The 21749-nt window shown below is 44.8% G+C and overlaps 1 protein-coding gene across 5 annotated transcripts in view; it reads right to left on the bottom strand.

Annotated features, from left to right (window-relative positions):
• Window positions 1-21749, bottom strand: part of COL14A1 (collagen type XIV alpha 1 chain) — a 136009-nt gene that overhangs the window by 72555 nt on the left and 41705 nt on the right. For all 5 annotated transcript variants that reach the window (XM_081204267.1, XM_081204268.1, XM_081204265.1 and 2 more), the window contains 8 exons: window positions 19551-19706; window positions 18845-18964; window positions 15900-16064; window positions 15535-15696; window positions 15291-15442; window positions 14161-14290; window positions 5880-6025; window positions 2826-2955 (listed from right to left, as the gene is read on the bottom strand). In XM_081204267.1, coding sequence (XP_081060393.1) covers window positions 2826-2955; window positions 5880-6025; window positions 14161-14290; window positions 15291-15442; window positions 15535-15696; window positions 15900-16064; window positions 18845-18964; window positions 19551-19706 — 1161 coding nt within the window. The remainder of the gene's footprint in view (window positions 1-2825; window positions 2956-5879; window positions 6026-14160; window positions 14291-15290; window positions 15443-15534; window positions 15697-15899; window positions 16065-18844; window positions 18965-19550; window positions 19707-21749) is intronic.

Genomic DNA, 21749 nt, shown 5'->3' with positions numbered 1-21749 from the left:
TATTTACTTGTTTTCATCAGAGGGAATCCAAACATACAAATCCCTCTTTCCCTGGCAGTCTAAAGCAGAACTGTCCAGGTAGGGTTTTTAGTGTGGTTTATGTACACCAACACTTACTCAGTGGCCCTCTCGACCAAAATTATGGCTCTGTGTCTGCCACATCCCTCTTCTCATGGAGAAAAATGCATCTAGAATTCAATAGAGCAAGGAGAGGAAACCAGAAACTCTCCAAACTGATTGGACTACAGCCCCAATTATCTCTGGCTGCAAACACAGCATACAGTGGTGCCTTGCAAGACGAAAAGAATCTGTTCCGTGATTCTCTTCGTCTAGCGGTTTTTTCATCTTGCGAAGCAAGCCCATTGACGGATTAGAGGATTAGCGCTATTAGCGCTATTAGCGGCTTTTAGCGGCTTATCAGCTTATCGGATCAGCTGATAAGCGGCTTAGCGGCTTAGAAAAAGGGAGGGGGAGGGAAAAAACCCTGCAGGAACTCGCAAGACATTTTCGTCTTGCGAAGCAAGCCCATAGGAGATTCATTTTGCGAAGCACCTCCAAAATGGAAAACTCTTTCGTCTAGCGAGTTTTCCGTCTTGCGAGGCATTCGTCTTGCGGGGCACCACTGTACATGTTCCACAGGGCGGGTGCCACTACCGAGAAGGCCCTCTGCCTGGTTCCCTGTAACTTGGCTTTTCGCCATCATACATGACTCCCCCCAAAGAATCCTGGGAACTGTAGTTGGTCCAAGGTACTGGAAGCTGCAATTCTGTAAGGACTAAACCACAGTTCTCGAGATTATTTGGGAGAAGTCGTGTGCTTTAAATGGTATGATGTGTAGGTACCCTTAGACTTCTGGATGAGAGCTGGAGTCCAGCAATATCCTGAGGACCACAGTTTCTCCCATCCTTGCTATAGTGAAGAAAGCAGTTGCAAGTAATTATGAGCAAAAACAACAACAACCCAGTCAGCTGGGAAAGGATGAAGCACTGTATTACCCCTCAGAAAAAAACCACAGTCTCACAAGGCTGTATTATTTACATTTTTTAACTTCTTTTCCTTGCACACATTTGTAACGTTGCATGCAACTCGTTCTCTGATTTCATGACTACATGTTTACTAGCATAAGCTGTTTTGAATGAAAAAGTCTGGATCCTTTCATAACACAACAGAAAAACGTGCCAGCTGAGAAACTTCTGGCTTTAGACACAATTTTCTAGGAAAATGTTCAGCGCAAGCCACGCGAAAATGAAAACACTGGTTTGGCATGAAATCAAAGAGACGGCACATGAGATATTTCCGCTGGAACTGTGCCGTACATGTAACACACATGTAATGACAAGGTTAAACCACAGAGCCTAGGACTTGCCGATCAGAAGGTCAGCGGTTCAAATCCCCGCGACGGGGTGAGCTCCCGTTGCTCGGTCCCTGCTCTTGCCCACCTAGCAGTTCGAAAGCACGTCAAAGTGCAAGTAGATAAATAGTACCACTCTGGCGCTGCTCTGGTTCACCAGAAGTGGCTTAGTCATCCTGGCCACATGACCTGGAAGCTGTACGCCGGCTCCCTCGGCCAATAAAGCGAGATGAGCGCCATAACCCCAGAGTCGGCCACGACTGGACCTAATGGTCAGGGGTCCCTATACCTTTAATGACAAGGACCTAAGGAGTTTCACATGAACCTCCCCCATGAATTGAAAGAGTACATGATGGGGATCAGGGGCCTGAGTGGTCTAGCCAGGACTAACCCTACCATTAGGCAAATTGAAACGACTGCCTCAGGCAGCGGATGCTGAGAGGAAGAAGCAATCACTTTAAAGGCCCCTGACCATTCCTTTGTGATGGAAGACAGAGAAATGTATGGTACCCAGCTTGCCTAGCCACTCCAGACTGTCATGTTTGTTTCAGGTGCAGTGATGTAAGAAGAACTGCTAGTCCAATTGGCTTCTTTATATGGAATGGGGAGGGGAGAACGGCTGCCAATCAGTCCAGAGAATACTGAGTTAGATGGACCAATGATGTGACTCAGCATAAGGCAGGTCTCTGTGTTCCAGCACAGGGGGGCAAAGAAAATATTTTCATGGAGGGTAAAATTAATATAATAGTAATAATATTTTATTTATTTATACCCCGCCCTTCCCGGTTCAGGAAACCGGGCTCAGGGCGGCTAACAACAAATTTAAAATTGATGCAACAAAAAACAGCATAAAATACAGTATAAAACGTGAATAACAATAAATTCAGAATTCAAAAATCAATTTAGGGGGGAAATCCATCCAATAAACATTAGATGATCACCAGGGCTAGCTGGCTAAATTAGTCCTATTTGGGCCAGCGTGGAGACCAGGGGAGAATTAGCTGTGGGATCCGAGAGCGGGTAATCTTCATAAAAAGGGGAGGGGGAGGGAAGGAAGGGGAATAAAAGATCAGGCTAAGTTCAAATTGAAAGCCAGGTGGAATAGCTCTGTCTTACAGGCCCTGTGGAAGGAAGTTAAATCCTGCAGGGCCATGGTCTCATGGGACAGAGCATTTCACCAGGTCAGAGCCATCACTGAGAAGGCCTTGGCCCTGGTGGAAGATAAATTAGCAGGACAATGCTCTTCAATATCTTAAAACCAAATACAAACAAAAAGAAGAAGCAATGCATTGTGGTTACTTTGTTCTACTCCATCATAACCAGATAATTTGGTGGTTCTGGGGGATATTCATAGATGGTGCCCACCTGCCTTCCCTAAATGATGCTGTGGGAATGAATATTCTATGCCTGAAATTCATTTTCAAACACGCAAACCTCTCCTAGAGTTTTGCTCCTGGAGCACTGAATCACCTACATGTTGTTTCTTGTCCTGTAAGCGGGTCACTGGCTTCCTCTCCAAACATGGCGTAAACTGTGACCGTGTATTCTGTGTTGGGCAGAAGACCCTCCAGTTCGATGTCTGTCGAGCTTTCTCCAATTTTCATCTGTGGGTGAAACAAAGGGACGGTTCATCATATATAAACCAAGGAAGCAGCATAAAAAGGGGAGAGGGAAGGCCTTATTTATTTAGTCAATTCCGGGTGCTTGAAAGTCTCCTCTGCCAAGCCAAGTAAGGAGGGCATGGAATCACAGATCCAGAACTCTTGGGTGAAAAATGACAACTGGGTGGAGGTGTGTTATGGGGGAAATGTTAAACACCCCTTTGTCTGCCACTTCCCCTCATAAATCATTGCCTCTTGATACAGTTTTGCAGAGGAGAAGCAGCAACTGATGTTTGAATATATGAAATTGAGGAAGAACACACAAGGCCAGCCTTGCCATGCATGAGAGTGAAGAAATCTGCCTCAGGGACCAGTACCAAGATGGAGAAAGAGACAGGGGGAGGTGGGAACCGGTGTCTTAATGGTACAAAAAGACTTTTGAAAGTGTTGGCTTTATCCAGGGGTGGGAGTACCATTTGGGATCTGGTCTTGAGTCAGAACCAGGTACATGTTGTATTGCCCATAGAGACACAGTACAATGGTTTGTTTTAAGGACTAGAAATAACCACCCAGTATACAGGGGACGCAGGTGGCACTGTGGGTTAAACAACAGAGCCTAGGACTTGCCAATCAGAAGGTCAGCAGTTTGAATCCCTGCGACGGGGTGAGCTCCTGTTGCTCGGTCCCAGCTCCTGCCAACCTAGCAGTTCAAAAGCACTTCAAAGTGCAAGTAGATAAATAGGTACCGCTCCAGTGGGAAGGTAAACGGCATTTCCGTGCGCTGCTCTGGTTTGCCAGAAGTGGCTTAGTCATGCTGGCCACATGACCCGGAAGCTGTACGCCAGCTCCCTCGGCCAATAAAGTGAGATGAGCGCTGCAACCCCAGAGTCGGCCATGACTGGACCTAATGGTCAGGGGTCCCTTTACCTTTACCTTTATACAGGTGAGGGGAGGAGGAGGAGGAGACCTCTGCACAAAAGGCCTCAAGGTTCCTCTTGTGAGATTGTGGTTGTTCTTGCAACAGTAAAAGAAAACACACCTCAAAATGGCAGCTGGAACCAGATGGTTGTGGAGATGGCAGCTATGATTAGTGCATTTAAGAATTATTTCCATAGGGCGAGGTTTAGTTACTGCTAATGCAGTTTGCAATTTGAAGTGAGTCTTTCTGTCCCCTTGAGCTTCTTCACTGGGTGTAGTAGTAGTAATAATAATAAAGACTGACTTATTTGTTGAAAATCTGTCTATAGGGTGAGGTTCTCGAGCTTGCTGATTTCAGCAAGTTTTCATTGAAGGGGGTACATGCCCATAGCTACAGATCATGCAAAGAACAAAGCACAAGTCTATGCGAGCTCTCTACACCCTCACCAGAGCCTTGCATGCCTTTGCATGTTGTTAAGTCTCCTTCTCTGAATGGGAATAAATGCAATTTCAAACACACAAACTGAGCAATGGGGCAGAGATGGTGCCCCGTCACACTGTCTAAAGGGGCAGGTTTTGTTCACCAAGTCAAGAAAATGCATACTGGTTCTGACAATGGAGGGAAGGATCTGTAGAGTTCAATTCTCACAGTTTCTCATTCTGCTGATCTTAAATTCAACTCTTTACATTTTGCAGCTATTTGTGATTTTCTCACCCTTTAAAAAAGTCCTAATGAAAATTCATCAGCATTTCAATGAAGTTTTATCCTAATAAATACATTTTATATGTCATCTTAGCTAATGTGAAACATTTCTGCAAATAATTTCCCCTAATTTAATGCATTTCGGTATGCTGTTTTCAATAAGCTCTTTATTTTTATGTACACTTTCCACTAATATATTGTTATTGTTGTTTAGTCATTTAGTCGTGTCTGACTCTTTGTGACCCCATGGACTAGAGAACGCCAGGCACTCCTGGCTAATATATACATACGCCACTAATATATACATTATTTTAAAATGCTTTGTTCAGTTGGAAAACCGCATCGCAAAATTCAGATGTGTGGAAATTTCAAGGGATAGCTGTGCTTCGATTTACATGTAGTTTCAGAAAGTGCAATTTTTGGGGGGGGGGTGGTGGCTTTAAATGTGTAATGAATCAATACTCTGTCTCTAATTCTGACTAAATCTTAGAAATTACCAAGGGCCAAACAACATGTTTCATGTGTAGAATGCAGCTACATCTTTGGTTTTTCTTTAATCGATTAATTACAGGTATGGGGGTCTCAGTGCTAATTGTGAGCACAGCAAGATGGGAAGGGAGGAGTTTTACCTCTCTCCTCTGCAGCCACAATCCAGAAAAAAAAATCTTCACACACCCATCCACACAGCTCAGGCATGGGCAACATCCTGCTTTTAAAGTAAAGGTAAAGGGACCCCTGACCATTAGGTCCAGTCGTGACCAACTCTGGGGTTGTGGCACTCATCTCGCTTTATTGGCTGAGGGAGCCGGCGTACAGCTTCCGGGTCATGTGGCCAGCATGACTAAGCAGCACATGGAAACGCCATTTACCTTCCTGCCAGAGCGGTACCTACTTGTCTACTTGTACTGGGGTGCTTTCGAACTACTAGGTTGGCAGGAGCAGGGACTGAGAAATGGGAGCTCACCCCGTCGCAGGTATTTGAACCGCCGAACTTCCGATCGGCAAGCCCTAGGCTCTGTGGATTAGACCACAGCACCATCCGCGTTACTGCTTTTAGAAGAACATATAAGTCCTAATAAAGTGTCCTGTGAAGGCAGTGGAACTTTTCAAGAAAATAGGCACACGCTTTGATGAGAAGATTCATCATGTCCTTCAAATCATAGAGTTGGAAGGGCTCGCAATGGTCATTTAATCCAACCCCCTGCAATGCAGGAATCTTTTGCCCAACGTGGAGCTCGAACCCACGACCTTATTCCACGAATATTCATATTCCACGAACATCTCTTCTGGTTGATGCCAAGCTCACCTCCTTTTCATCTGCAGCCAGCCCGTCCGTTAGAGGAGCATACAGAATCATATAGCCGGTTGCACCAGCTACTCTGTTCCATTTCACTCTCATGCTGCTGTGAGACACGTCATACAGCTCCAGATCTGAGGCCATTGGCAAGGCAACTGCAAGGGGTGGGAAACAATATGCAATTACTTAGAGGAGAGTAGCTGAAATAAAAATTATTCTCTAACAGTAAATTCAATGCTTTGTCAGGAATGAACAACCAACTTTGTTTGAACGGTGCTGACCAGGACGACCTGCAGCAAATTATCAGTGCGAGGACTTTAATATGAATGCGGCACAAAATAGCTTATTTCTTTTTGTGCTGCTATATGCATGGGAGGTACTGCCTGAAAATATCATTGCACTTCTAATTCTTCTTCATTTTGGATCATAGAATCATAGAATCATAGAGTTGGAATAGACCACAAGGGCCATCGAGTCCAACCCCCTGCCAAGCAGGAAACACCATCAGAGCACTCCTGACATATGGTTGTCAAGCCTCTGCTTAAAGACCTCCAAAGAAGGAGACTCCACCACACTCCTTGGCAGCAAATTCCACTGTCAAACAGCTCTTACTGTCAGGAAGTTCTTCCTAATGTTTAGGTGGAATCTTCTTTCTTGATCATGTTTCTTGTTTTTCTGTTAAATTCCTCATTTATCTTACTGGGATGAATATGGTGATAGAGCCATGTTGCAAAAGGTTTAGGTTTAGTAGATATTGGGATTTCATTAGAACTTGGATGTTATAACCGGGATATGTTATAAGACAGTCTCAATGTGTAGAAGAAAGGGGGTTATGAGAGGGGTTTGTGGGGGTTTAATTAGTGTGCAAAGCCTGTGTGCCAGACTTTGAGAATGCAGTCAAGATCAGGCATAGGCAAACTCCGGCCCTCCAGATGTTTGGGACTACAATTCCCATCATCCCTGACCACTGGTCCTGTTAGCTAGGGATCATGGGAATTGTAGTCCCAAGTATCTGGAGGGCTGCAGTTTGCCTATGCCTGGTCAAGATCCATGCATAAGAAGGAAAGTGTGGACCTACTTCTGAGCATAAGCAGTTAGCATGTGAAGAGTTAATTAACCTGGGTAAACTCTTAAGCCTTTGATCCCAGTCAATCAACAAGTGTTGATGAAGTCAGTTTTGTTAGCTAATGCTTGAGGGAATTAGCCATTAGTACTTCAAAGCATCAAAAGAACTGACCGTTAGAATGCACACAAATAAAGGAGGCTCAGTTTTTAGGAACAGCAGAATTAGGAGATGATGATGATGATGATGATGATGATGATGATGATTTATTTATACCCCAGCCACTCTGGGCAGCTCCCAACAGAATATTACAACCATGATAAAACATCAAACATTTAAAACTTCCCTACATTTCGCCAAATATGTTACCATATTGTGGTAGGAGTCAGAATACAGATGTAGCCTTGGATGAATTTTAAAGACAGGCAATTCTGTATTTAGGCTTTTTGCACTCTGTATATACATATGATACAAGCAGGGGAATGTCACATTAGCATAAGTATTATTATTATTATTATTATTATTATTATTATTATTATTGTGGTTTCCCCAACCACTCTGGGCGGCTCCCAACAGAACATGAAAAGCACAATAAAACATCAAACATTAAAAACTTCCCTAAACAGGACTGCTTTCAGATGTCTTCTAAAAGTCAGATAGTTGTTTATTTCCTTGACATCTGATGGGAGGGTGTTCCACAGGGCGGGCACCACTACTGAGAAGGCCCTCTGCCTGGTTCCCTGTAACCTCACTTCGCGCAGGGAGAGAACAGCCAGAAGGCCCTCGGAGCTGGACCTCAGTGTCTGGGCTGAACGATCAGGGTGGAGATGCTCCTTCAGGTATACTGCCTTGGTCTCAAGTGCTGTGGGGAACAAACCCCTCTTGAGAGGAACATGCTGTAAGATCTGGAGTCCCTCCATCTAAACTCAGGTGTAAATATGTGAATAAATCATATTCCTTAAAGCTACAACAGTCTTGATTCTCCAAAGCAGCACAGAACCTGGGTGAGCGCCTGGAACCTCCCTGAAATCTTGCTACCACTTGGTAAAGTGTTGGCATGGCACCCAACTTCTGTAACAATATATTCCAATTCTTTGTTTCCATAGTCCAACTGAAGCATCACACCTATCTGCATGCTGAGAAACTGGCTGCCCCAGGTATGGTACAAGGATTATCAAACGTTAGCTGCAAAAAACAACAACCCATGACTGCCACATTCCAAAGGGTACTAAGGCATCTTCCAAAACAGGAACATGTAAATTGTAGTCCTCCGGATGTTGTTAGACTACAACTCCCATCATCCCCGATCCCCAGCCATATTGGCTGGGGTTGATGGGTGTTGGAGTGCAAAAGCATTCATAGAGCCACACACCTGTTCAAGGATCAGGTTACATTCACACGCAGCATTGGCTGAGCTTGTTGAATCCCTTCACCTTGAACTTATGGGGATTGTGCCCCAAGGGCTCCCAAGACTTCCCCATAGGTGCAACACAAGAACTGCAAACAATATAAACAGCTCAGTCGGTAGAGTATGACACTTTTAATTTCAGGGCTGTGGGATTTCTGCATTGCAGGTGGTGGAACTAGACGATCCTTTCCAATTCAGTGATTTTTAAAAATGTCATTTGTAGTAACATATTCATTTTTATGCCCATGTTCCTCTTATATATGCAATTTTGTAAACATTGGTTGATTGGCGAACTACATCACAAAATTCAGATAAGTGCAAATTTTGAAGGATGGATGCTTCATATTGCTTTGGAAAGTGTGACTCTCGTATATTCTCATTTAAATGCAAACTAAATCCAATTTCACACACATACCCCATCCCAAGGCCATACTTCCTTCAGGTGCTCTGGAGTGTGGAGTTTGGAGTTTACAGGGTTAAAACTCCTTGGTGTCCTGTATCTGGGGAGTGGCCTGACGCAGGGCCGTAAGTCACAGGCTTTGTCTTTGTCTGTGAGAGTTGGTTTCACTTTAGACTGAGAGACGCTGCAAGAAAGACTGTGTGTGCTTTTAGCACGGGAAAGATGCCGGAAAGCTCCGATGGAATGAGACTGATTTATGGCTTGTAAATAAACGCTTTTTAGAGATAGCAACGAACTGTCTCTGGACTTGATTTATCCCTCTATCTCACACGGACGGCAGGACCGCTGTGACTCTGTCTTCCTGATCAGGTCGGCCTCAAGCCCCAAGCAGAGCTGCGCAGGGGAAGAGCTCACTGGACGGCAGGATTTAATTGCCAAAGGTTATGGGCCCAGCACGCTTCCGCTGCGCAGCTCTGCCATGATGTTATTGTTGACCACTTCTCTCTACACAAGGGCAGGAATCTGTGGCTCTCCAGATGTTATTGGACTCCCAAGTCTCAATAGCCTCAGCCAGCACAACCAATGGTCAGAACTGATGAGATTTAGAGTCCAGCAATATCTAGAGTAGTGGTTCTCAACCTGTGGGTCCCCAGATGTTGTTGAACTACAACTCCCATCACACCTAGCTAGCAAGGCCAGAGCTCAGGGATGATGGGAGTTGTAGTCCAACAACATCTGGGACCCACAGGTTGAGAACCACTGATCTAGAGAGTCACAGTTTTTCCATCCCTGGTCTGACCACCCCACCACCAACACCAAGTATGCACTTATCTTTAACATTTTCCATGTCTCAAATGCTTGTGGCATGAATTAATTTATCTCTACGGCTGGCTGCACTGTTCAGTCGAGATTTCATTTCCTGCAACCTATGCACAAATGTGTGGGTTTTCATATTTGCCGTTCATTTTAATCTGTCACCATCTTCCAACGAGGTCAAAAATGTAAACTATATTTCCCCCCGCAAACTCCCAAAGGCAGCATTAATATAGATATTTGAAATGGAGTGATTAATTATTTGCACATTTCAAGAGTATTGCCTTATGACACTCAAGCAAAGATTTGTTAAAACGGCGCTTGGAGACATTCAGCCTTGGGCAGTTGTGCGATCAGTTCTGAAAAATGTATAGAGATGGGCTTAGTCAGAACTTGAAAAGTGACTTTGAAAGTGCGCCAGGTGCTATGGGGTGGGATGTTACTGCGTCAGTATGCGGCAATATTACCACGGAGTTACTCATTAACCAAATCCTGACCGGGATGGATCACATCCTAGCCTACACATAACTTAATTCTTATGCAGTGCAATCCAATGCATGTCACCTCAGGAGTAAGTCCCACTGGGAACAATGGCGCTCATTTCCAAAGAGGCATACATAGCATTGATGCCCTAGTTCAATAATTATGACAATAATTATGTCAATGATTAATAAGCATGACAACCCAAACAATCCACATACACAAATGTTGCCCGCAGTGTTGCTGTATGATTCACTGCCCCTCCCTCGGTGGGAGGCATTTCTGTTGTGTGTGATTCAGGTGTGATTGGATTGAGAGGTGCAACAGAGCAAGGTATAGCTAAAAAAGGTAAAAGACCCCTGGACGGTTAAGTCTAATTGAATTCGACTATGGGGTGCACAGTATGTATCCATTCTTAAGAAAATCAGCCCCAAATGCTCACTGGAAGGACAGATCCTGAAGCTGAGGCTCCAATACTTTGGCCACCTCAGGAGAAGAGAAGACTCCCTGGAAAAGACCCTGATGTTGGGAAAAATGGAGGGCACAAGGAGAAGGGGACGACAGAGGATGAGATGGTTGGACAGTGTTCTCGAAGCTACGAACATGAGTTTGACCAAACTGCGGGAGGCAGTGGAAGACAGGAGGGCCTGGCGTGCTCTGGTCCATGGGGTCACGAAGAGTCGGACACAACTAAACAACAACAAATGGGGTGCAGCGCTCAACTCTGCTTTCAGGCCAAGGGAACCGGCGTTTGTCCACAGACAGCTTTCTGGGTCATGTGGCCAACATGACTAAACTGCTTCTAACACAATGGGACACTGTGATGGAAGCCACAGCACAGAGAAACCCATTTATCTTCCCGCCACAAAAGTACCTATTTATCTACTTGCACTGGCGTGCTTTCAAACTGCTAGGTTGGCAGGAGCTGGGACAGAGCAACAGGAGCTCACCCCCATCGCAAGGATTCGAAACACCGACCTTACGATTGGCAAGCCCAATAGGCTCGGTGGTTTAGACCAAAGCGCCACTGCGTCCCTGTGAGGGCAGGGTATAAGCTCAGAGGTAGACCACCTGCTTTTCAGGCTCAGTCCTGAAATGGCATTGAATGGCATTTCCCATTAAAGGTTTGGCTAGCGGATGATGGGCCCCAGAGCTTCTGCCAGTCGCAGGAGACACAGGCCTTCATTTGTAGGCAGATTCTTTTGAGGTTTGCACCGAGGAAGCAGCAAGATGCAGGAAATCTCTTGCATCCAGCTGCCCCCATAAAGCAGCGGTATTCATCAAAATAGCTTTTTCCAAAAAGAAAAGAAAAGAAAAGAAAAGAAAAGAAAAGAAAAGAAAAGAAAAGAAAAGAAAAGAAAAGAAAAGGAAGAAATATAAAACTGGGTCCGTAGGTAAGAGCATGTCAAGACACAAACCTCTTAAAAGCATCTGTGGCATCCCTAAAGATACATGCTTAAGCATAAATAAAAGCCTATTCTGCATGCTGCTTGGACTGCAGAGCACACGCACACTTCTAGAAAGACCATGCTAGGCACTAGCACCACATAATTACTCCTTCCTGGGTGATAGCTGAGGTTTGGCGCCAGGTATGGAAGCAGACCTGCCATTCCCTTACTCACACAGCCTAGAATAAATCGGCAGAGAGGAGTTGGAGTGCAAGCTCTTATCAGAAGGCCTGCTGGTTTGCGTCTGGAGGATTAATCTCACTAGTCAGCAACAAGCAACAAGATAAAAGCTGACCCCCAAGGACAGGTGTGCTTTTCTTGAGTGAAAGCACAACTAGTCTGTGATCCAGTGCATATTTACTTAGGAGTAAGTCCTAAGAAAAGGGACGCGGGTGGCGCTGTGGGTTAAACCACAGAGCCTAGGACTTGCTGATCAGAAGGTTGGCGGTTCGAATCCCTGCGACGGGGTGAGCTCCCATTGCTTGGTCCCTGCTCCTGCCAACCTAGCAGTTCGAAAGCACAGCAAAGTGCAAGTAGATAAATAGGTACCACTCCGGCGGGAAGGTAAATGGCGTTTCAGTGTGCTGCTCTGGTTCGCCAGAAGCGGCTTAGTCATGCTGGCCACATGACCCAGAAGCTGTACACCGGCTCCCTCGGCCAATAAAGCGAGATGAGCGCTGCAACCCCAGAGTCGGCCACAACTGGACCTAATGGTCAGGGGTCCCTTTACCTTTAAGTCCTACTGAATTTTATGGGACTTGGCATGGGCCTAGGCTGGTCAAGTGAGGCTTCAGAGTTGATTCTGGCCACTTGTTTTTAGTGCAGAAACCAGAGTATAGGAACTTGCACTGGAGGAGGAAGAGGAGTGCGGGGGGAGCGCACCGCCCCTGGCAGCACGATCCTGGCTGGGTGCCATCGCAGCGGTCCCCCCTCCCATGCTGGGCGCTGTGCCCCCAGGACGTGCACCAGCCCCGCCCCCTCCTGCTCTCCATCCCCCAGTGCTGGAGCATGAAGCTCCGCCACTGGGAACTCGTAATGCAAATGTGGGTTATGGCTAATGTGGGTTTAACATTCTCATCGCAAGCCAACTGGAACAAGAAACACTTTAAACCTCATGCATGGTGCAAAGTCAAACTGAGGCCAGAGCTACAGTACTTGGGGTTCTTTTGACAGCAAGGTAAGCCTGTGGTTAATTTTACAAGCACTTCTTACAAGGGGTGGCAGACTTCACCTGAAAACAAAGAAGTTACTATGTCAGAGAAAACAGTTCGTATGCTAACAATTTTCCCGATGCAGAAGCTTTTAGGTTATTCCCAGAGGGGTCTATCTCATGCAAGTACCACTCTATTTGAAAGTAAGGTGGTCAGATCCCAATGAATGGGCTTTACTGCCTCATTAAGAAAGTAAAGCATTTGCTCTGACATGACAGGATTGCCTCTGATTCTCCCCCGATAACTTTTCTTGAGAGAGCACCCATCGCCTGTTCAGATTTCACATTTTAAAAGCAGCATTATGTAGCTTGACCATAGGAGAGGGGCACCTTCACAGGTAAACTTATCTGGAGGAGAATGACAGGGGGAAGGAAACAGCAGCAGCCCAAAAGACATGAAAAGAAGCAAACTTTCAAATCTGATTCAGTATCAGACACAGGTTTCACCCTATGTGGGCTTCCCATTGGCCACTGGGAGAACAGGATATTGCACTAGATGAGACACTGGCCTGATCCGGCAGGTTCTTCTCATGCTCTTAAACCTGGAGTTACCAAATGTACTAGAAGCATTGCAGAAACCCTGTTCAGGTGTTCTAAATCCTTCATGCAATGAATGAGAGAGAGAAAGAACCAAGGTGTGGCATTTGCCTCCTAGGATGGGTCATAAGGAAAGGGTTAAAATAGGTGTGATGTGATTAGCCAATGAGAATACAAGGGGGGAATAAAAGTTAGAGTGGGAGGTTTTAAAAGTCAGTTGAGGTTTGGGAGTTGAAGAAGGAAGAGGAAGGTTTAGGTGTGGGTTGGTAGAGTTGTATTGTGAGAGAGTGAGAGGAATTGTTAGGTGGAGTCAGATAGATAGTTGGAATAATCAGTTTGGAGTTGTTAGGAACTAAGAATAAGAAACTGACAAGAGAAAAATTAACTGAAACCATAAGCTTGTTCCTCCATTTAAAAATAAACTTGATTGTTTGTTTATGTTAACAACTGACTGGACTCCATGTGTCCCCGTGAGATACGGGGTGGTGGCAGCGGAAAAAGCAATCACAGTGGTGGCACAGGGTCAATAGACCGTCAAATGTCCGGGGCCCTGTGTGTGATCACCACACAAGGTACCAGCTTCATCAACCAAATACATTCCTGATTCAAATACATTCCTATCACCCTCCACCAGCTGGAGGGAGAACTTTTGAAGTGGGGAGCCTGTTTTTAAACCCATGGAAGCTCTACATGGATTCCATAACCTGGATTTTCCAAGCAGAGAAGGCTTTCCACTGCAGATGTTTGCCTCTAACTTGTGGAGGGTAGTCGGGAAGGCTATGGGGGGGAGGCAGGCAGAGCTAGCGAATTGTCACTGTTCTGTCTCATCACATCAAAGGTTTCGAATGCCTGATTAGGGCCGAAAGAATCCAGCTTCAGCACAGCTCAGAAACAGATACACACCGACTCTTTGTTCTGTTCCATTACTTACGCGTAGTTTCAGTACCCCGGAGGCCCTCGCTGGCAGAAGTAATGTATATGGCAAAAACAGCGATCTGGTATTCGGTTATAGACATCAGGTTTTTCAGCACTGCCGTTGAATCGCTGCCATGCACAACCACCTGTAGGACGAGACGGACCAAATCAAATCAAGTACTTTAAAAAAATTCATACCAAATCAGGTTTTCTCCTTTGCTTGGAAATGAGCCTTAACACGAGTCCAGGAGAAAGAGAAGTGACTGGTGAAAGATAGAGAATACCAGTTGATTAGCAGTCACTAAATATTTCCACCTTTCCCCCCAAAAGAGTTCTCTACTCATGCCCTGCCCAAAATAGAGGCATCCCATAACCCACAAGTGTCCCAGAAAAAAAGGGGCATCCTGTTTTCTCGCGCAAGAGCATGGCAGCCGTTTTAGGTGCCAAAGTCTTGTGATGTTAACATATGAGAGTGCTGGAAGTGAAATAGTTAAACAAGTTACTCAATCAGAACCCAGGGGGGTGGAGTCAGAGGGACTATAAAACCAGGGGGGAGTTCGTTGGGAGGTTGGTTGGAGTGGGAGTGAATTGGGATAGAGTCTGTGGGTAGGTTGAGTTAGTGTAGCGAAATAAGCTGAGTCAGGAACAGTTAGGAGCTAGGAAGACAAGTAAATATCTGAGAGGTGGTTTAGTGAGTGAGAGCAGGTAGCGGAAGTTATAGGTCTGGATAGGCACCCCATGAATGTAATTGACCGATACCGTCTATGAAACCACACGCTTGTTAAACTGCTAGCATTGTCCCAGGTAGGGCCTGGGTGGTGGCAGCGAGAAATAAAGTGGTGGCACAGGGATCAATAGACGGTGAAACGTCAAGGGACCCTGTGTGATCGCCACAAGTCTCACCCCTAAAAAGCCATGAAGTCTAACAGATTGATTGGGCCAAAAGCAGATAAAATGGACCTGATTGTAGGCTTCCTGAAGACACCTTGAGTGGCCACAGGATGTTTGATTACATAGAAGTCTTGGCCAACTCCATCAAGGCTGTTCTTAGGATTTTCTAAGGTGGCGAATTCCATCTCTCTCTCCCCCTCTCTCTATTGAACACATTGAGATGATTAAGTGCATGAGCATTCATTGCACCATTACCTCCTCTGGCTGTCCTCCTCTTGTGGGGTAGTAGACAACTCTGTATTTCTCCACTTTGCCTGGCGCATGAGTCCAGCTCACACGGAACCCTCTGGCTGTGACCTCGGATGTGACCAAATCTGTAGGAGCCCCCAGAGTGGCTACCAAAGTTCCTAAGTTTTAGGCAATTAAAAACAATCATTTTAACCACATGAAATGGAATGCCGTCTACTCGTTGGGCTCTGTCGTAAGTTTCCTCATTTACCTTTGATTTCCTTTTCCTGTTCTTCAACTCTCGAGCACACGGTCTTGGTAAGACCTTCCACAATGGAGTTCATGAAGCTGAAGTCGGCAACGTTGTAGACGTGAGTGCTGTCTGGTTCAGAGGCAATTTCCTTCAGTTCGTTTTCGTCGGCATTCTTTACACCTAGCATTTGAAGAAACACCACAAGTTGCAAGCCTCAGTTCAGCCTCAATTCACCTTCGCACTCGGGATTCCCAGCCATCACCCCAAATTCCCATATCTGGTTGGCCACTGTGAGAGCAGAATGCTGAACTAGATAGGTCTTTAGCCTGTTCCAATGAGAGAAAACACTTTCCAAAGCTAATCAATAAGACAAGAATACACACCAATAGCAAACAATTCAATGCCAGCATCTTTCAGGTTCTTGGCAGGCGGGATGACATCATCTTGGGATTTCCCATCAGTGATCAATATCCCGATTTTGGGGACCCCGGGTCTTGCACCTGCTTCAGGCTTAAAGTTGTTTTCCAAAATAAAAGTTAAGGCAAGGCCTGTGTGAAAAGGAAGAGAGAGGAAAGCCTTACCCAAATTGACCATACATATAGTTAAAAGCTTCTGGCTGGTTGTTACATGGATTGATAGCAAATAGCCCAGAATAGCTGGCTCATGTTTCATCAGTTGGAGCTAATGGTTAATAGATAGCTGGGATTGTCACTGTGTTTAAATGAGATACTGGAAAAGATGGTACCCTCCCTCTAAGGCAGAGGTGGGAAGATGTTATAGGACTTCAGTTCCTATCAGCCACAGCCAATTATTGGATTGTTGAAAGAAAAAACATCAAATACTTCCAATGCAAAGGCCCAAGTACAACTTCCTGCTCAGCCAGAATGACCAGCAACTACCTCTCAGTGTAACTTACCTCACAGTTATAAAGATAAGGAGTGTGTGGTGGGTTATGCTTGGAGGCATCTGTACAATGTTGTGTGGATGCCTGATTAATGTCTTCCAAAGCATCTTTCTCATTCACTCCCCCCCCAGCATAAAAAACAGTTCACACAATGGCATAGTAAAAGGTAAAGGGACCCCTGACTGTTAGGTCCAGTCGTGGCCCACTCTGGGGTTGCAGCGCTCATCTCGCTTTATTGGCTGAGGGAGCCGGCGTTTGTCCGCAGACAGCTTCCGGGTCATGTGGCAGCATGACTAAGCCACTTCTGGCGAACCAGAGCAGCACATGAAAATGCCGTTTACCTTCCCACTGGAGTGGTACCTATTTATCTACTTGCACTTTGATGTGCTTTCGAACTGCTAGGTTGGCAGGAGCAGGGACCGAGCAACGGGAGCTCACTCAGTCGCGGGGATTCGAACCGCTGACCTTTTGATCAGCAAGTCCTAGGCTCTGTGGTTTAACCCACAGCGCCACCCGCGTCCATATATAACACAATTAAAACAAACTGAATTGTATTAAAACAATTTCAGATCCAATACAGAGACCGATTAGCATGCAAAGCACATGCTCTACTACTAACTCCTCAGCAACCTTCCCAAAGACAACCGGGATGTTGAAAAGTGAAAAATTTAATTAAATCAAGGATTTGGGAACGGGATAATTAGAGGAATATGTATCCAAATGCTGCTCACTGGGGGAAGGGGGAGCCTGTGGTATGTTATGTCAGTGGGAGTGTGGAGCTGGGATTCCACATGACTAATTGAAGGTCTGAGACTCTTAAGCCTGGTATTGTGAATAATCATTACTCATGGGAAAGACTGGATCTTGTTCAGGGCAGAATCATGGATTGCAGTTACTCAAGTGAAATCCTTTAAGCCTCCTCTTTCAGCTTTCTAAGATTCTAAAGCTAACAGGTATTACTCAGTATCCTTTTAGATGGGCTGCAGTCAGCCTGAGCGAAACCAAACCAATCTGGGATGCAACCTGGTGCTCCAAATCTCCTGCAGCCTTAGTCTGGACATAATGCTAAAGTTTAGCAGCTAAACCGTGGTTTGGACTATGCAAGAATTTCAAGCTCAATATTCTCATCTCTTCCTCTGGCACCTAGCAGAGTGGGGGAATGGAACCATCTAAGTTCCTTGTTTAAACTAACCACAGTTTGTAAGTTTTGAGCAGGGAACTGTGATTTGTTTAAACCGCATGTGTGGGCATGCAACATTTTCTCTCAAGGGTTGCATTCCCTTGAATGTAACCTATCAGGGGCTGCATGCTGGTGGTTTGTGAGAAAGAGCCCAAAGTGGGTGATGCTGGTTTCTGTGTGTTGCCACTGTTCAGTGCTTGGAGTCACAAGACTCTGTTTTGCATTCCAGACATTCCAGGCTGTAGCAAGTCTCACGGAAGACAGGAGACGGGTGTGATGTTTACTGGTTTCCTGTTCCTTTGTTTCAGTTGCTCTCTGCTTTCACAGAGAGAGGATGTTTCTTTTCTGTCTGCGTAGTTAGAAATAAAACCTAGCATGTAGCTCATATTTCTCGTCTCTTTCGCTGCTGCTTTGATACTCTGCGTAATGAGGGAACGTGCCTGGAGCCTTATCAAAGGCTCAGGTTGTTAATCACCGTCGGAGGACTCAACCGGAGGATGAGCTTTTCCAGCTCGGTTGTAGCAAAGATTCCGACAGGTGGTGCCAACCCTGTTCTCCTTTGCTTGCTCCCAGTTCAGTGGGCTGCAGGGGATGTCAGAGGTTAGAACCAATCGTCTCATCGAAAGACGGCTGTTGAACTTTAAGCTGAGGGTCACAAACTGCCCGTCCCTTGTTTAAGCCATCATTTAAACTAACCACAGTGGTTTGGATGCGATGATGAACTGTGGTTAGTTTAAACAAGAAAGCAGATGCTGCCAACCCCTCCTTTGAGGTGAACACAGGGCACTGTGTAGTATGCAAGCCCTACAGGAAAGGTGGCATTTAACCAACATGTTCTGTACAGCTCCCAGCACGATGCTGCTGGCTAAAATAAATAACACATCAATGCAGTAAATTAAGCGGGCACCAACATTTTGTAAGATTGAAATAATATAACCGATTTGCATCAGCTTGAATAGCTGGATTGATGTTTTCCTTTCCTGCCTCCTTTAATGTAGTGTAGTCCTTACTATTATTATTTTAAACCTAATGACACTATGTAGAATGATTTAGAGTTCGGCACATGAATTCCTGCACATACTGCCGACAATAAACCCCCGCCTTTCACTGACCTTATAACCAAACTACAGCAATAACACAGATCCATTTTTACTCCTTGTGCGAAAGAATGAATAGAATAACAGATCAATAGGATAACTGGGGAGCTCTGCACATTATTGAAGTGCATAAAACCATACTTGTACCTGTCAAGGTGTTCCCACCCTTATAGGGTAGGTTGCGCACCGCATCCAAGACAGCCTCTTTTGTGCTATAGGCATTCAGATGCCACTCTATCCGTGGGTCGCCGCTGTATTGTGCAAGGCCTGGGGAAGAAAGGAATGCACATCATCCCATAAGAAAAGTTTGGAAGAAGAGTTTGGATTTGATATCCCGCTTTATCACTACCCGAAGGAGTCTCAAAGCGGCTAACATTCTCCTTTCCCTTCCTCCCCCACAACAAGCACTCTGTGAGGTGAGTGAGGCTGAGAGACTTCAGAGAAGTGTGACTAGCCCAAAGTCACCTAGCAGCTGCATGTGGAGGAGCGGGGACACGAACCCGGTTCCCCAGATTACGAGACTACCACTCTCAACCACTATACTACACTGTTTACGATACTAACAAAATACCCATCGTTATGTTGGGCGATATGGCAAGTCTTCATTCGTATAGTGAGGTTTGGCACAATTCTCTGCGTTTGGATAATTGAAATTTCATATAATGGAGCATTCCGATAGTGGGACCTGCAAGTATAACATTCTCACCCGTTATTTCAGTGAGAGCTTGAAGGCCACCCTATTTTGGCTAATTACATGCAAACAACAAAAATACAGACAAACTCAAACGAGCAACTCAAGTCACAAGGGGCTGAGTTGCCTCCCCTACACACAAACTACATTTTGAAATATTACCTATTCTTGTTTTTTCAGATCCCACATTGAAGGCAGCAACCAGGTTCTCCAGGAAAAGACGCACAAGCCGGAAGTTGAATCTACCGATACTCCAGGAACCATCCACCAAGATCACTATGTCTGCGATGGCTGGAGTTTTGCATTTAAATTGGTTTTCTGTCAATTACAAAACAGCAAGCGAAAGAGCTTACTCCATGAAAATTTCCCAACCGAAGGTTTTTCCCCTCCTCTTCCTCCTCCTTTTTTCTAATATAAATATATATATAATACTTCTGTAAACACATAACAGTTCTTGACTCCAAGGAAGGCTTGCAGAAATTCTCTGCCTTGTCAAGAACTTGTTGGGGAGAAAGCAACAACAATTCATTGTAAGGTCAGCAGCTGAATTTTCGCAGGAGCAGCCTTCTTGTTAGTCTAGGTTAATGGCCTTGTTATATTAATGGGCAAGTCTCCTGCAGGTGACAAAGGAATTGCTGTTCTGTTTGACCCAATGACCTTGAAGCCCCAGTTTATAATACTGAGCCTCAAGTTAGCTGAGAAGGCAAAGACTTTTAACAAATAAAGGTGAGTGGATGGATTTGAAAGGAACAGCAGACGAGAGGGACACCTGCCAGGTGCCTGTGAAGAAAGCAACAGAAGTAAAATCAGAATAAAATCCATGCACAGTTGGTCAAATGCAATATAAGAGCAGAGAGTCAGCGACAGCAGTTGAAAGGTCAATACATATGCAGCCCTAGGACACTTAATAAAAACTATTAACACCTTATCTCCAAAATGCAGCACTGTCAACACAGCATTAATATTGCTGGCATTATTTCGAAAACAGTAAAAGCAATCTGATGTGCAGAAGGGCTTTGGAAATGGAGGCAATAGCCACCGGTCTTTATCACAATTTATCTGATTTTTTTTTTAAAAAAAGCAACAATGATAGATAACAATGGATGACGCAGAAGAGGTAATTGTTAAAAGCATATGTGTTTTATCTGTAAAGTATTAGTTTAATAATGAATGACTTAATGTCGCTTTATTTATGATTTTCTTTTTTCTTTATTAAGATTTAACTGATATGTTTCCGTTTTTCTTTTTTCTTTTCTTTTTCTCTTTTCTTCTTCTTTTTGTAACCTTTCTTAATTTCTTTTCTCTTTTTCAAGTTTGTAAGTTCTGATTTGTACGTATTTGCAAAAAGAAAGAAAGATAACAACAAAGCAAGGACATAAAAGCTAATGCAAATACACAAACATGTTGCAATGAAAATGATTTTGTTATAGACACTTACAGCACGCAATAGGTTAAATAAAGTACAATAACCGGAACAGCTTGCAAGTGTGCAATTGTGGTTAGGGTATACAACAGGGATAATCTGATGCAAGAAAAGCAAACATGATCTCATTTTCACAATTTTAGCGGACGCATGCTGCGATGGAAGAAAAGGGAAGAATTAATCAATACCAGAAGTGTGACTGTAAGACTCAAGTGGAACTCATAGGAAGGGGTTCATGACGCCATTCTAAAGATATTAATTTCAGTAGGGATCAGAGTGGAGTGGAGCTGATGAACAAGGTTTACACCCTAAGCAGCTTTTAAAAATGTGTATATTTTCTTCCTTTATTTTTATTGCTCTATCTGTAACATAGGCACTGAAAAACTGTCTCAACGAAACCACTGAAAAACCAGTCAGCAACCTCATGCACTGATGCAATTCTTAATATAAAGGTAGGTGGGCTATTTGGGTTCATAAAACTGGCATACCCCAAATAGTGAATTTTTCATGCTGAGCTCCGCACGGAATTGACATGCTTGTTTCAGTGCAGGAGCTCCACACGGAATTGACATGCTTGTTTCAGTGCAGGATAATACCCAAATGATGGTTTTACATGGGATATGGGGACCAAGCTAGAGAACAGGTTGTTTTCAGCTCAGTTGAAGATGAATAGGTCTAACTATGGCACCATCTGTTTCTCAAACTTGGGTCTCCAGCTGTTGTTGGACTACAACTCCCATCATCTCTAGCCAGCAGGACGTGTGGTCAGGGATGATGGGAGTTGTGTTCCAACAACAGCTGGGAACCCAAACACGGATATTCTATGCAATACATTTAGAGCAGTGTTGTGCCATTAAAACAGTCATGGCTTCTCCCACAGAAACCTGTTAGCTACACTTAACAGTCAATCCCTCTTCCCAGGGAACTCTGGGAATTAA

Source organism: Podarcis bocagei, assembly GCF_964188305.1.
Source record: "Podarcis bocagei genome assembly, chromosome: 8".
Lineage (NCBI taxonomy): Eukaryota > Metazoa > Chordata > Lepidosauria > Squamata > Lacertidae > Podarcis > Podarcis bocagei.
Note: the sequence above shows the minus strand (reverse complement) of the source record. Positions and strands in the feature narration are given on the sequence as shown.